Consider the following 16,016-nt stretch of genomic DNA (forward strand, 5'->3'; position numbering starts at 1 on the left):
AATTAGTAAAGGAGAATTTCAAAGTCAGGATTTTTAGTGTGCTTTATAATTTGAAGAAAAATGTCTTCGAAAGGAACGATGTCAATGGAAAAATAAAATGTAGGCTTGACTCTGAAGAAACATGTATTTCAGTCCGATAAATCACAATTTGCTTCATTTCAAAAATGAGAAGAATCTATTGCACTTAGTTGACAGTTTTGTGAAGGAGAGTTTTAAAAATAACTTGCATCAAATGGCGAGTATGACTTGGATCTTGGCTCTTCGGTAAATCAGACACTATTGCACTGGATGTCTAGCCCACTTCTCATGTTCAAATGTTTTATTTTAGGATGTCTTGAAATAGATCGAACCACTAATGCTTGTAACCCATAGCAATATCGAGATAGCTATGTCTAATAAATACATAAGTACAGTGTCAGTACAAACATTGCAAAATAAATAAATCTACCTTAGACATCAACTCAGTCTGCTTTTGCTTTTAAAAAATGATGAGGCTTCTTAGTAAGACATCACAACCCAGAAGATACTAAATTGTACATCATTCTAAATTCATTTTGTGAGAACTGAAATTGGAACAATCTGTGGACATATGAATAATAGCTTTTGAAAAAAAAGAACATTTCTATTTGTAAAAAGGCAGCCTAGGGTAAGTGCACCTTGCTACACATATAGGAACTAATTTGAGTAATTGTTAAAAAACCTTACAGGACATACTTACATTTCCAATGCCTGTAGATTTCACTTCTCATTCAACCTATGACCAGTTTTCAAGGTTTTCCAACCTATGTGCCTCTGATTCCCAGTTCTCCAAGTTGGGTCAGCAAAACTGGTCTTTGGGTCTAATTCATGGGTTTTTGTATGACCCTTAAACTAAGAATAGATTTAACAATTTTACGTGGTTGGAACACTTGAAAGGTTTGTGGCATGTGAAAATGATATTAATTCCAATTTATGTGTCCATAAATAAGATTTTATTATTCAGTCATGTTCATTCTTGTACCTATTGGCAGCTGCGTTTGCACTCCAGTGGTAGAGCTGAGTCGATGCCAACAGAAGCCATATGGACCGGACCCTAAAATGTGCACTGCCTGGCCCTTTGCAGATGAAGCTTGTTGCCTGAAGCTTAGGGCATGGCTTTTCCACCCGTAACATCCGTGCAATGCCCTGGGTGTCCCTGTTTTATTCCTTAGGAAGTCGGTTGGCAGCCCTGTGCTATTTTGCTTGTCCTCTGCATTTGCCTCACATCAGGTGTGAAGAGGGCAGTTCAGAAATCAATTTCCAGTTTAAATGTGATGGAAGTAAAGTACACTTCTTTCCATCTTGTTCAGCCTTCAGAGCATCTCGCCAAGGATCCTCATCTGTAACATCATCCACATAAGCTTATTAGTGTAGTGAACACAAGGAAGCACAAATTCTTACAGCCTGCCCAAGTTCAGAGCTGTTGAACCACGGATGCTCTCATGGCTAGTTTTGAAGGAGTCGCTTTTTGTAATACAGTGTTAAAATGTGTCTGTGGGATGTAGAACACTGATAATTCTGTCCTGGCACACCACATTTTTTTTTAATGATTTATTTTTATTTTGTGTACATTGGTGTTTTGCCTGCATGTGTGTCTGTGTGGGGGTGTTAGACCCCCTGGAACTGGAGCTACAGACAGTTGTGAGCTGCCAGGTGGGTACTAGGAATTGAACCTGGGTCCTCTGGAAAATCAGCCAGTGCTCTTAACCTCTGTCTGAGCTGTCTCTCCAGCCCCAGGAATACCATATTCTTTAGGAAAAACAGCAAAAAAAAAAAAAAAAAAAAAATTTTCTTTTTTTTTTTTTTGTCAAATCAAATAAAAATCAAATAAATGTCCCTCAACTTTAGGAAAAGAAGAAATTCCTTCAACTGTTACCACTTCAGGTAGGAGTAAGGCTAACATTTGATTTGCTTCTTTAGAAATTCGTAGGTTATTATTATTGAAACTTTAGGTGTTGTCATTTTAGAACAAATAACATGAAATACTGTGGCAGTCAAAAAAGCTAAAACATTGTACTTGCTTACTTATGAGAATGTACAAAGAGAACTTTTTAAAAGAAGTAAGTGTTTGATCTTGGAAATACCTTGATAAAAGAGGTCATAGGGGGGCATAGTTGTGCCAATGGCTGTTTTTAAAAAGTAATGTTTAGCAGAGCTGTGAAGTCAGTTTAATACTTCAAAAGGTCACTTGCCAAGGGAAATGGAAGGCAATTGTCTAAACCACTGCCCCCCAACAAGGCCATACCTCCCAGTCCTCCAAAGACAGTTCCACCAACTAGGGGCCAAGCATTTGGTCCTCTCACACCCTTTACATATTCTAGATCATCCTTCTGCTGAGATTGACATTGTGAATGTCAAGCAGTGATGTTGGTAGCTGACACTGCCTTTTCAGGATGGAGACTGAAATTATTTTTAAGTCTTGTCTGGCAATTGGGGCAAGTTGATTGCCTTCCTGGGTGGGGCCTTTGGTTAATTACTTACGAAATCGGGAAGTCTGAAAAAGTGTGTGTAAATACAAGGGTGTGTACACAAAGGAGGCCAAAGGACAACTTGTGTGAGTCTTACACATTCAGTTCAGGTCACCAGGCCTTTAACCTTTAACCACTGAGCCTCTGGCCCAGAAGTCTAAACTTTTTAAAGCTTGCAGATAATTTCAGAGTCCAGGTTCTATTTTGAGGTACCACCCCCACCTGTCTTAAGAGGACAAGCCTCTTGAAAGAAAGGACACAAGGCTCCATCCTGTGTTACAAAGTACTTGCTGTTGAATCTTGTTTCAAAATGCTACAGTACCTTAGTCCAGCTGGGCCGCCCCCAGTCACTGCTGGTAAGCTGCTGTGTCACCAGAGGACAAGGCACCCATAGGCTTCTCCTCCTTGATTTGGACACTTTCGGGGGTCACAAGCTGAGGAGGTGAAGTGAGTCCTCGGGGCTGCTTAGTGGACTTAGTGAGTTTCTTGAGTTCACTTGCAAAGGAGATGCCCCTCCTTTTATCTTCCCTGGATGCCTACATAGAAAAAAAGAGAACCTTCCTTGATGGAAAGGTAAGCCCAGGCTCCTGAGACCCATGGCATACTCACAGGGAGCACTTGCTTTTGCACTTCTCTGGCAAGTAAAGCTTTGGGAAGACTGGCCAAAGGCTTCTCACCCAGGATCTTTTAACCACACAGGGAAGCAAGAGGTTATGTCTTTTCTCCCCACAGAGTGAAAACAAAATAATTACCCTCCAACTGTTGGACTTAGGAACTTTCTAGAGATTTCTCTAGCTCCCACATTTAATTGTAATGTGACTATCCGTGATTTATAGAGAACAAAGTAACTTTCCTGTTACCTGAACCTGCTCCTTCAGCTTGAGGATGAATTTCCCTGCACCTTTCCACTTGCTTTGGGCTTGAAACACACACTCTTGGTCCAAAAGGATCCTCTGTGAGGATTTGGGAGTGGAAGACTTCTTATTGGGTGTGTCTTTCATCACCTCTTCCAAAAGCACATAGTCACCTGGGTTGGGGTTGTTCAGGATGCTGTAGGAATATTTGGCTTTGCATAAGGTCTGAAAGATAAGTGAGGGTCAGCTGAATCAAGCATCTCCCATGTTTGCATCCATCCTGAGTGAAAAGTTTAAGGTGGAAAAGTGCCTCAGACTTTAGTGATGGGGAGGAGCTTCCAAATCTGGCCTTTTCATTTGAGTAGTTATGGCTTATAACACCCAGGTCACCTCATTTAGCTTCTAAGTGGCCTGACATAAGAGCAACTAGAATGGGCTCGTGAAGTCAGACACAGGAGGAGGATTTAACAGCAGAAATGAATGGAGTCCCCTACACCAGCCAAAAAGAAGCTTGTCAACACACAGCATAACTCAGACACAGATCTGAGTGAGATCTTGAGATCTTGCTGGAGATCTCTGAATGAGTAAGCGGTAGAGCTGAGATTGAGGCCTCAGCCGTGTTCTCAGGGGTCTGTGCTGTTTACTGTGTGATATCATTTCTCAAGCAGAGATTCAATGAATGCAAACTTTGAGGAGGTCATGAGAAACAGTTCTCAGGAGTCATGTTAAAAAAAAAAAAAAAAAACCACCAAACCAAACCAAAACAACAATAAACTAAACTAAAACTGAAAAGCAGTAGCCTGACCTAGAGGAAGGGATTTGCCCAGTAGTCAGAGTTGGCCCTCCTGCTTGTGGTCCGTGCCATCCTTCAGAGATGGTCACTCAATATTTACTCAGGAGTTTCTGAGGCAATTTCTGCAGAGATCCAAATTCGTTGTAAATTCTAGCTAAGTATCTGCTGCAGGCTGAACAACCATTTCCTATCCTTCTGAGATGTATTCTCCATGTCCAGTTCGCCCATTCTAGAACTCCATTCATAAATGAGCTATTGATACATACACATCTCATTTGTCCCAATCATTTATATCAATAAGAGCCATGGCATGAGGAAAGGAGAGATTCCTTGTGGTGCTGGGGTCAAGCGCAGAGTTCTATGCTTGCCAGGCAGGCAGCATCTCTGAACTACACCCTAGCCCCCAAGGACGCTTTTACCTGCTGAATGACATCCTGTGCAGTGCTGACCCGGGGGGCTTTGATGACAGTTCGGGGTTGCTCTGGAGAGACATCATGAACTTGGACAAAGAAACTCTCTTCCTCTGAGCTCAAGATCACTTCTTTGTCATCTTGGACAATGCTTTTCTCTTCTAGGGTCTGCATTTTAAAAAAGAAAATATATGAGTAACCGGTAAGGCAGAAAAAATTCTAACAAATATTTGCATTGTATCTTGGTAATATGGAAAATATCACCTTAGGTTTATAGTTCATACGTTAGCCAGTATTTCATACACTATACTAAAAAGGCGCACGCAGCTGCTTTTGAATGGAAGAAAGTCTTGATGTTGATACACACATAGAATGTATAAGTGTCTACTAGTTGTGGTTTTTCAGTGACCAAACCAATTACAAACTTGTAGAAAGAAAATATACTGTTTTGTCAATTACTGAAAGCCAAATAAGAACACAGTAAGCTGTATTGAAGAGAAGTTCATTCCCCAAACACCATTAATGCTTAAGGAGTTTTAGACATGGGAGCTGGTGAGATGGCTTAGTGGGTAAAGGGGCTTGGACTGCAAGCCTGATGTCATGGTCCAATCCTTGGGCTGCATGCAAATGTGGGAGGAGTTTTCCTCTGACCTCTACCCTCCCTCCTTTAAGCTCTCCCTCCCTCCCCTCTTTACCCATCCTCCCTCTCTCTCACCCTCCCTCCCTGTCTCCCCTCTCTCCCCCTCTCATTTTAAAGTTACAAAAGAGAAATACTAGGCACATGAAATACGAAGCATGGCGTATTTTGCTCATCCAGATCAGAGGCTACAGGTAAGCCACACTCCATTGAATATTGATAGAATTCCCAATCATACGACAATTATTATCAGGGTAATTGGATTTGGGTAAATTTTAGTAAAATCCAATCCCTCTCTTGTATCCATCATCTTTAAAAAGTTTTGTTCCTTTATGTGGATGAGTGTGTGCCTGCATGAGTGTATGTACTCTACATGAGTGCAGGAGCCTTTGGAGGTCAGAAGAACGTGTTGGATTCCCTGGAACTGGTGTTCCAGGTGGCGTTAAATCACCATGTGGGTAGTGAGTAGGAACTGAACCTGAGTCTTCTTGAAGAGCAGTGAGGAGTTTAAACTTCAGAGCCATCCTTCTAGGCCCTATTTTTATTTTGTTAAGAGTACCAGCTAACTTCCAGAGGACTAGGGTTTGATTCCTAGCATCCACATGGTGGCACAGGGCTGTCTGTAACTCCATTTCCAAGAGATACAATGTTTCCTTCTGGCCTTCATGGACACTAGGCATACATTTGGTATACAGATATATGTGTAGGCAAAACAAAGAATGCATGAAGTTTTCCCAACAGTCAAGAAAATGAAAAACCCTTTTCTCTTTATATTGCCTCATTCTTATAAACAAATGAGCAAAGAAGTCTGTGAACAAAATCTGTCTGTTGTTAGGTGTATATGCTTGTGTACATCTGCCATTGACATATAAGTGCATTTTCTACCGTGTGAACAGATATACACAAAATCCTGGAGTTGTATGTATATGGTTGTAATTTTTTACATAGCTTCTGTCCACTTATCAGACCCTTGTTTTTGTTATTTTATTTATTTTTTTTTTTGGAGACAGTCTCTCTATGTAGCCCTGGCTGTCCAGGAACTAGCTCTGTAGACCAGGCTGGCCTCAATCTCAGAGGCCTTCCAGCTTTTGCCTCCCAAGTGCTGGGATTAAAGGTGTACACCACCACTGTCTGGCTGCCCCATTTTCAAATGACAGTAGTTTTGAAGTTACAGTCTACAAGAGAGTGTACACAGGAAAAGAGAGATGAAGGAAGTAGTAGGTGACCCTATCAGACATCAGAGAAAATTCTATTCCCAGTGTTCTAACCTGATCTCCACAGACAGGCTCCTGAGATGATGCTAATGAAACAGAAGAATTCATGGTTTGCTGTCTGTCCCTGGCCTGCAGGATTCTGCTGGTTCCATCACCCAGGATCGTTCCCATTGATACTTAAATCAAAATGGGAAACTGCCACCAGGTGGTGCCAGACTTTAATCAAGTCGGACAGGATCTGCTCCAGCCTTTTCAGCAGCCCCCAAGTCACAACCCTACAGCTTACATGGCTGGAGTTTCAAACCTCACTCAGTCTAACAATGGGGGGTGGAGGAGTGAAGGTATTGTCTACTTCTATTACATAAGACATGATTGTCCCCCACCATGCTCCCTGTTTTTCTCCCATTTACTGTTCTTGGTACATAGTGGGCTGTGTCATTAAATTTGTTGTTAAATATTCAGATGATCCAAAAGTGATATTGGGGGTAATTTACATGACAGCATTTATGATCTAGCATTCTCCAAAGCAGGAAGAAAGTGTTGTGTGGCTGAAGTGCTTGCTGAAAAGCATGAGAACTTAAGCTACAGGACACATGTAGAAAAGCCAGGTTTGGTGTCACACTCTCGTCATCCCAGCACCAGGAGGCAGAGACAGGCTGAGCTTTGGTTTTGCTGGGCTGTCAATGAAGCCTACTTGGTGAGATTCAAGTCCCAAGAGAGACCCTGTCTCAAAGAAAACTAGGTGGATGGGTCCTGAAGAATATTTGTGGTGGTTCTCTGGCTGCCACATACACAGCACACAAGTACATTTGTACATATGAACACGAACACACACACACAAAGAGGGAAAATTCTAAGTTGCTTCATAAAATCAGCAAGAATGCATGTTTTGCTAGGTGCAGTGGTGCATACCTTTAACTCCAGCACTAGGGAGAGAGAGAAAGGTGAATCTCTGTGAGTTCAAGGCCAGTCTGCTCTACATAGCAAGGTCTACATAGCTATCTAGGGCTACATTGTGATACACTGTCTTTTAAAAATTCATTTTTGTTGTTGTTAATTTTCTTTTTTCTTTGTGTGTATGTATGCGAGTGTGCATGCGTGTGTGCGTGTGTGTTGTGCACACGTGTCCATGTATGGAGGCCAGAGGTGGACGTGGACATCAGGCATCTTCCTCTATCTCTTACACTCTCTTTTTGTGACAGGCTCTCTCAAGCTAGGTATTTGCTCTAATGCTATGTATCACCTCTGGCCCTCCCGAATGAATATTTATGAGCATCACTATGCACCAGGCAAACCTAAATAACTCCTTTGACAAATATTTCAGTCATAAAAACCTCCTCTCCACAAAGGTATATGGAGAGCTGCTACAGTCTCCTCACCAGGGAAAGCTTGTGAGTGTTCCCTTGGGATATATCTCCTCTTTCCTTCAGAGTGCTTCTCTCCCCTCGGGCTTTATTGAGCATCCATTCTGGAAGGCTTTACCGCCTGCTGTCACATACATTTAGACTACCCACCAGTATCCATAAACTCCCCAATATTTCTACCTATATAATGAAGTCCTATTTGAGCCTCAGCACCAGTCCATGCTGACTGCCGCCTCCCATATCCATACCCACAGGTTTGTGAAGCACATTGGGTTCCAAGCTTTCCAGATGAGGGCTAATCAACATCTGAAAGGCTTAGCTCCTTATGCCTCTGGAAATATTCCACAGCTTCACACAAACTAAAGATAATCTCTCAGATTTAGTCAGAATTACTGAAGGTTTATGTATGTTGATATCCTCATCTGGAAAGCTTGGGATACAATGTGCTTCAGAATTTTTCAGCTTTCAGATTTGGGAATCTTTGTACAGACTGTACAAGCTAGATATCCCCAGGCAAAAGCTTTACCAGACAGTAAGAAGAGAGTTGGCAGCTCTTGTGTTAGGCAGTGTGGCAGCTCCCTCAACTGAGGCTTTTCTTTCTATGGTTTATTAAGGGGAAAATGCCATAAATAATGCATAAGTTCTACCAAGGATGTTGCTTTTACACTGAGTGTCTTTAGTTAGCCATCTGAATATGTTCAAGAAAATAAAACCAGCTCTCCATATTGACGTGAGAAGAGTAATACGAACCATGTTTCAGTGACAAGTTACTCAGGATTCGAGGAATGTATTCAGTGTCCAGATGGCTGATGACATACTGAGCAGTCACCATGGAGGCTTTGTCCAGGTGGTACTTACTTCCTGTTGGGGCTTTAAGACAATCCTGCCCACGTAGCCTTCTTCTGGAAACCAGCTGTTTAAAATCTGCACGATATCTTCTTCTGGACCCACAGCTCTCTGGAATGGTTGTTTCTTGCATTCATTCTTTTCCTTAGATATAAAATACTTCTCTTCCATCAGAAAGTAGTCACTAAGTTTGGTGTCTTGGTCAATCACCAGAATCTAAAGAAAAGGCAAAGGCAACATTAGGCACAGCTCCGAAGAGTGGCACAAACTGAACACTAGTCGGTTTCTATGATGTTCTGGCAGGTTTGCTGGGCAATTTATAAGTGAAGACTACCTGGGAGTGTTGCATAATTCTTTCTAGGGTTATAATAATTCTTATATGTCCAAAACGGGTTATTTATGCTCACTCTGGGCAAAGGCACAATTTATTTATAATCCCCGGACAGTATAACTATTTTTCCCACTGCTGGAATGAGAGATCCTATTGAATTAAAACTTCAGGTTTCTTACTCTATGAACTTGGTTCTTTGAAATCTTACAACAAAGGGCTGATGCAAAGAGCCCTGTGCGGTTTGCAAACATCATCTCTGTTTCTCACAGTGGAAATGACTATCCTGCCATGGAAAGCTCACAAGCATGCGGTCTCGTCTGGGAACTCTCCTGTCAGGAGATTCCTGACACTGTGCCCAAAGGGCTGCTCCCCAGTTGGCTCTGGACTCAACACAATCAGATGGGGTGGTTAAGACAGAGCTTTGGAGTCAGTTAGACCTAGGTCTCAGGCTTCCATCTAAGACTTACTTGTTTTGAGTTGAGGCTATCTCAATGGTAGAGCATTTGCTCAGCTTAACATTCATGAGGATGTAAATATTTACTGTCTTTGGTTTCCCCATCTCTAAAATGGGAATGCTCACAGTAATAATCTATTAGTTTTGGTTTTTGATGGGAGCGTTAAGCATAGTGCAAGACATTTCGAACACTCAATGAGCCATCATTAGAGTCTTCCTGATATTTTCTTTCTTACTTCTGAAATCTGATGAAGTGTCAGTGATAGTGAAGAAATCCTCTTTGTTCCCTTCCTGTGAGAGGTAGCTGTGTGGTGGGAACCAGTTGTTACCACCTGACTTGGATTAAGCAAACACCCATCTTCCCAGGTCCCTGCCAATGATGCAATGACCATGGTTAATATCTCTCGCTTGGAGGGGATGCACAATATAAGGTGCTAAGGGATGGTAGAAGCATAAAATTCTCAAAATTCTGATCCCTCTACCTGAGCTCTTGCTCTAAAGCAGCATGCTAGCAATTCCATGCAGGCCAAGGCAAACTATTTGGACCATGCACACACCTACTATAAGAATTATTAAGGGCGGGAAATTTCCAGAGGTTCTGTTGGTACTATCATCACCTCAAGAAACTCAACACCACTTTTTCTCAACACCGAGGACTCATTTGTTTATTTGTATGGGGAAAATATGGTGCTGCCTTCATTAGCAGCTGTGGGAAGTTTCCTTGATTTTACAGAATCTTAGTAGTGACTTCACACTGAAGTTTATGGACTAATTGACTAAAAAGCAATCAGAAAGAAAAATCCCAAACTCTTTGCAGTAGCTTCTGTTTGGTCATGTAAAAAATTTGGACCTTAAAGCAGTTTACCATGATGCTAATTAAGTCAGTCATAAAATGTTGGGCAAAATGTTGCACTATCCATGGAGATGTACCCTTAAATGATAGAGACAACTACTATTAATAATGTTAATACTTCTTAAACAGCACTGCCCAATTGGTTTTTAATTCTGTCATGCATCCTTTGGTTCCTGCTACATTTCACCAGATGCACTCACTTTGGGTGAAGATCCAGAGTACCACCCCTCTTGGTCAGTGTTCTCCCTGGTCTACACTCAGAGAGGAGAAATAGTTCTAAAATGTGCTAAGGATGAAAGAGTATGTGGGATGATAGGCTACTGAATCATAAAAGTTCTTCTCTGAGGTTAAGCTAGCTTGGCTAGTGGTACCAAGAACCCTTAAACTGTTCTTAGGTTTTTAAAATAAAAGGTCTGTGGTTGTAGCTCAGTGGGTAGAGCACTTGCCTAGCATATATATGTAGCTGTAGGTTCAAGCTTTAGCATGTAAAGATAAACTATAGATAAATAAAAAAAATGCATCATCGATGTGGACTTTTATGGATTTATGTGAATGCATATATCCATGCATATTTGTATACACACATACATTTTGGAGAATGGGTTTCTTTAACCATGGCTTTGGTGAACTTGCCTGCTGGAGAAGCTGCTTTGCCTTGGTGCCTCCATTTATAGTGAAAACAGCAAAGGGCTCTGGACCTGGAACACCATGCACTGTGACTCTGTGAGTCTGAGAACACTTCCTCTCTTCAGTATTAAACATCTGTCAATGAAGATCACATGGTTTCTCATGCATTCTACAAAACACAGAAGTTCTAGGCTCTATTCAACACGAATTTCTTAGGACCCACTGAAGGCGTGGATGTAATGATTTCACTAGATCCAGGATAAATGATAAATGGGTGTTTACTGGGACACTTACACAGATTATAAAAAAGAACCCCAGGAGTGCTTCTCTGCCCTTCCTATGGGATCGAATCCGCTGACCCAAGAGACCTCGAGAGAGACCACGCCTCTCACTTTCCTCTTTCTATTTCCATTTGCCTGAAGCCACGCCCAAAGAGGTGTGGCCACCGTTACAGGTTCACAGGCAAGACAAGCACTACAATCCACTTGTAACCTGATGCACGCTGATGTGATACAAGAGACAATGGCACATCTTCAACAGTCACGAGGAAATTCAGCCACCAGGGTATTAACTTACTGAAATTACAGCGCTTCTTTCTAGCATGAGTAGGAATTGGTATCGCGTGAAATGCATGTTTAAACTCCTCCAGTGTTACAAATATGAGCCAAGGTTTCCGTAGCATGATGCAAGAAAGGAGAAAGGAAGAAAGAGGCTAAGAAAATAGGGCACATGCAGAGGAGAAATCAGCATAGGTGAGGGAGAGAAAGGCCAGAGAAGAAAGCAGAACTATGTAAGATGAAGGCGATCCAAGGAAGTGCCCAAGCCTGTGAACTCAGACAGTCACATATGTTTTAATTTACTAGAGGAAGAATAATAGAATTAACCAATAAGTTAGAGCAGTGCTTTTTGTTTAGAGGGGTAAACCCTGGTCCAATAGTTCTTAAACATCACTGGATGTGGGGTACGAACTGGTGAGTTAGTGCATATGTAAGCAAGAAGTGTCAGCCACTTTTGTTATCATTTCCATAGCTACCTAATTAACGACTCTTTGGCAACTTTGTTGTACCACAAGAGAGTCCGACACCAGTGTAGCAGTCCTGCAGATATGTTGGGTGAAATAAGAACTTAATTACCAAAGAGGCTGGCATGGTACTGCCGGAGGGATTTTCTTCCATCCTTCTGCTGTTTATGAATAAGCTAGAGATCTCCAATATTTCATTGTGGAGGTTACGCAGCTGAAGATGGCGATAGCCTGGAATGATACAGAATTGGAAAAAGCCTGTTAACCATGCACAACTGAGCTCTGCAAATATCCCCATGGAGATCAATACATCCCCAAGATGGGCAGTGGATGGTAAGAGGTATGCCAGCAGAAATCTTCATTGTAAGAGAGCTGTCTCCTGGGGGATATTCCTGGACTGTCAATGAATAATTACCTTATCCAGTATTCTTTCTAACTTAGACTCAGATGGATAATCATTTAACTCAAACAAGAACAAAGAAATCGGGAACCCTGATGATTTGAACACCAAGGCATCTACTATCTCTGCTTCATTAAAGGCCAATATCCATTCTATAGAACCCTTCATCATGAAATACTTTTATAGCAAGAGAGCACATATAGAAATAAAATGCAACAACATGCAGCCAGTAAAAATGGTAAGGTAGCTGTATGATTATTAATATAGGAAGGTGCTCACTATATACATTAGAAGTGGGAAACCAGAAATTCTTACATTAGGATTAGTAGGAAGTCTATTTGTTAACCGTGTATCTCATTACCATATACATGGGCAGAGAAATAAAGCCTTCACAGATGTCTATCTAAAATGATTAGTCTGGGGAATGCCTCAGATACTCTTGAAACAACTGATTCTGTAATGACCTGAATTATGGACCCCTGGCAGGAGCCATGTGACTTCTTTGGGAGAGCAATGCCCGAGAAGGGCATGAACGGCTCTCCTTGTGGCAAGGCCCCAGGAGACCCTCACCCACTTGCCAAAGAACCTGTGGACAGTTCACTGCATGATTCTGGGCATGACCATGTGAGCGTGTGTGTTATGTGCTGTACTGGCTTTCACTGTGCTAGCCATACTGCTGGCCTGAATGAGTCACTGTAGGCCATAAAGCTTAATACTACATATTTGCATAACTGTTTTGGAAAGATTGATTTTGACCTTAAGAGCTTTAAAGAAATGCCATTAAATAGATGATATAAAGAATTAATGGGAACATTAAAGGAATAGGGATCACAGAAACCCACAATTCCCTCATTTCTAGTAACTGTGCCAACACACCAAGAAGTTAAGAGAGGTATTTAAGGACAAGGGCTAAGCAGTGCCAACAATTAAGAGTAAGGTTCCAGGCTATGTTGCTTATAGCGTAAGTGAAAAAACCTGGTATACCCCCAGAGGAGACAGAACGAAACCAACATAGAATGGATTGATCTAGCTCTGGCTGGAGAGTTGACCATGAGATCCAGGACCCTACCGGGTATAAAGATTAACAAGGGACGAAACTATCTCTTGCCCTGCATGATGCTGTAACTGCATGTGCTGCCAACAAGACACACTGTTCTACCTGTAGGTGTGCTTAGATAGAAAAGTTCCTGTGTAGCTTGCAAAACTGCTCAGGCTTTTGCCTATAGAGATATAGACCAAAAGGGTAATGGCTACCCATGGGAGAGTTGAGAGACAGAAGGGGAAAGAGGCAAGGAACAAACCGGTAATTATTGTAACCAGTTTTAGAAACGTAGGAAGTAAAAACTGATTATAAAATTTTGTTCATACAAACCATTGAAACTTTATAAATAAAAATGGCTCAAGCTTGCTGGGCGGTAGTGGCACACACCTTTAATCCCAGCACTCGGGAGGCAGAGACAGGTGGATCTCTGTGAGTTCAAGGCCAGCCTGGTCTACAGAGCAAGTTCCAAGACAGGTTCCAAAGCAATACAGAGAGACCTTGTCTCAAAAAACAAAACAAAATAAAACAACAACAAACCCAAACAAACAAACAAAGGCTCAAGCTATCCAGAGCCACTTTTTTTGAACAACACAGGTGGTCACAGTCCCTTCTGGGCACTGACTCCACACATCCATCCCAGGTCAACAAACCCATCTAGAGCAAGGCCTCCATCAGACCCCTCTTACTCTCCCTTTATTGTTGTTGTTGTTGTTTTCAAGACAGGGTTTCTCTGTGTAGCCCTGGCTGTCCTGAAACTAGCTCTATAGACCAGACTGGCCTCGAACTCACCGAGATTCACCCGACTCTACTTTCCCAAGTGCTAGGATTAAAGGTGTGCGCCACTACCTCCCAGCCCTCCCTTTGGTTCTATTTCCTTATTTCAGTCTCTGCTCTAAAATGCCCTCGGCACTGCAGATGCTATTTGGCAACTTTATTCTACCTCGTTTCAAAGCTTTGAGTGGAATGATTCTCTGAGCCATTATTGCCGAACTGTTGTTTTCCACAACTGCAAAACGAAGGAATACAAGATCTTCAAAGTGAACCCGGAAGAGAAACTGTTCGTTCCACATGGGGTTCAGAGTGTTTCGATGGATGGGCTTTGTGCGGAAATGGCAGCTGTCCAGGGGCATGCCCAAGACATCAACCTCAATGCACGGGCTTCCGGTGCTGTTACTGGGGCACACATTTTGGCCAGAGATGATCTGAAGGAAAAGATAAAGGATCAGGTTACAAAAGATGAAAGAGAAGCCAAGGGACCACTAATTCTCTACCTTTCTGTCCACAGAGGATGCTGCAGTGGATACGGTGAATGATTAATAAAAACCCAGTGATTGTAATCTGGTAATCATTGCCTGGAACATTTGAAAACCCTATTGTGCTTATGGCATTCCCTTAAACTGATTTTAAAAAAGAAGCACTGAAAATAAAACAAACAAACAAACAAACAAAAAAAACCAAAACAAAAAACTGCATTTCTTACCGACATCAAAAGAAAAGAAAACCCTATTCCATACAAACAGGAGTGAATATATTTTACAACTACAAAATCTTCAACAGATTTGGAGCAAGCCACGAAATGCTGTTAAGAGAAATTAACTCATGGCTGAATGAAAACAAAAGGACGAAATGAGTATACAGTGTTCCTAGGTGTGGGTTTGAGGAGAAGGTTTACTGTAGCTACGAGGGAGAGCACAGCCAGGCACATCAGGAAGGCTCCAGACTGAACACGGCGGGCAGACTGAACAGGGCCATGTGAGGAGGGGGGCATGGAAGAGGGGAGAGCCAGAAGCTAAGAGGTCAGGACTGTGGGAACCAAGAGTGCCTGCCAAGGGGCAAAAAGGCAAAATGACCAAGTAGCCAAAATGGCGGGGTTCTATGGGAATCTGAGCAGGAGTGCAGGGTATGCCAGCCATTGAGCAGGGTTTCCTTGCCACCTACAGTAGCTTTCTGTGAAAAGATAATCCACCAGTCTACCCTTGCTAAAACAGAGGCAACTGCTCCCCCAGCTTAGGGTGAGAGACAAAGCAATTTGGGTGATGGGAGAATGTGTGAACAGAGTTAGCGTGGGGATTCGGGGTATCACGAGGATGCTGCCTCTGGAAAGAGAAAAATGAGATTTAAAGATGAAGAGAAGAAATGACCCTGATTTGTCTTTCGCTGTCTCTCTCTCTCTCCCCCCTCTCTCTTTCTCTCTCTCTCTCTCACATCCCCCTCCTCCCATCTCCTGTCTTTATTCTTTCTTCTCTGTTAACCAAGAGGGAGCAAATTAATGAGGAAGCAGAGATGATGAATGACCTGCAGTTCTCTATTTTAAGGTGGCAATATGAAGAGTTTGGCCAATAACTTGGTGATGACTTCCGTCACAGGGAGCACAAGGTTAGACAGGAAGCAGGAAATATGCCTCACCGTGCGTATACACTGATGTGAGTCTGTCTGGTCTGGGGAAAAGCTCGGTATTTATGGGGACACCCAGTTATGACTCTGTGTACCCCAGAAGACAAAATGACCATTTATGAGATAAAGCAGGGATCTTCTAACTCCACCTGCTTGGCTCAGAAACACACAGTCAGTGTGTGACAGCGTGCCTAACCTCAGCCACTGCTTTCTGAGAAACAAGAAATTACTGTGGGAACCTGTGGTACCCTGAATTCCAGACCGTTCAGATTCACTCCTGGAGGGTTAAA

The 16,016-nt window shown here is 42.3% G+C and overlaps 1 protein-coding gene across 1 annotated transcript in view; it reads right to left on the reverse strand.

Annotated features, from left to right (window-relative positions):
* Positions 1-289: 289 nt before the first annotated feature.
* Plce1 (phospholipase C epsilon 1) overlaps positions 290-16,016 on the reverse strand; it is a 237,058-nt gene continuing 221,331 nt past the window's right edge. The window contains exons 26-33 of the mRNA XM_051199750.1: positions 14,273-14,534; positions 12,003-12,121; positions 10,876-11,004; positions 8,617-8,820; positions 4,553-4,711; positions 3,347-3,565; positions 2,809-3,022; positions 290-1,358 (exon numbers count right to left, since the gene is read on the reverse strand). Of these exons, the coding sequence (XP_051055707.1) occupies positions 2,834-3,022; positions 3,347-3,565; positions 4,553-4,711; positions 8,617-8,820; positions 10,876-11,004; positions 12,003-12,121; positions 14,273-14,534 (1,281 nt within the window). The 3' untranslated portion in view covers positions 290-1,358; positions 2,809-2,833. The remainder of the gene's footprint in view (positions 1,359-2,808; positions 3,023-3,346; positions 3,566-4,552; positions 4,712-8,616; positions 8,821-10,875; positions 11,005-12,002; positions 12,122-14,272; positions 14,535-16,016) is intronic.

This window comes from Phodopus roborovskii, unplaced genomic scaffold (genome assembly GCF_943737965.1).
Source record: "Phodopus roborovskii unplaced genomic scaffold, PHOROB, whole genome shotgun sequence".
Taxonomy (NCBI): Eukaryota; Metazoa; Chordata; class Mammalia; order Rodentia; family Cricetidae; genus Phodopus; species Phodopus roborovskii.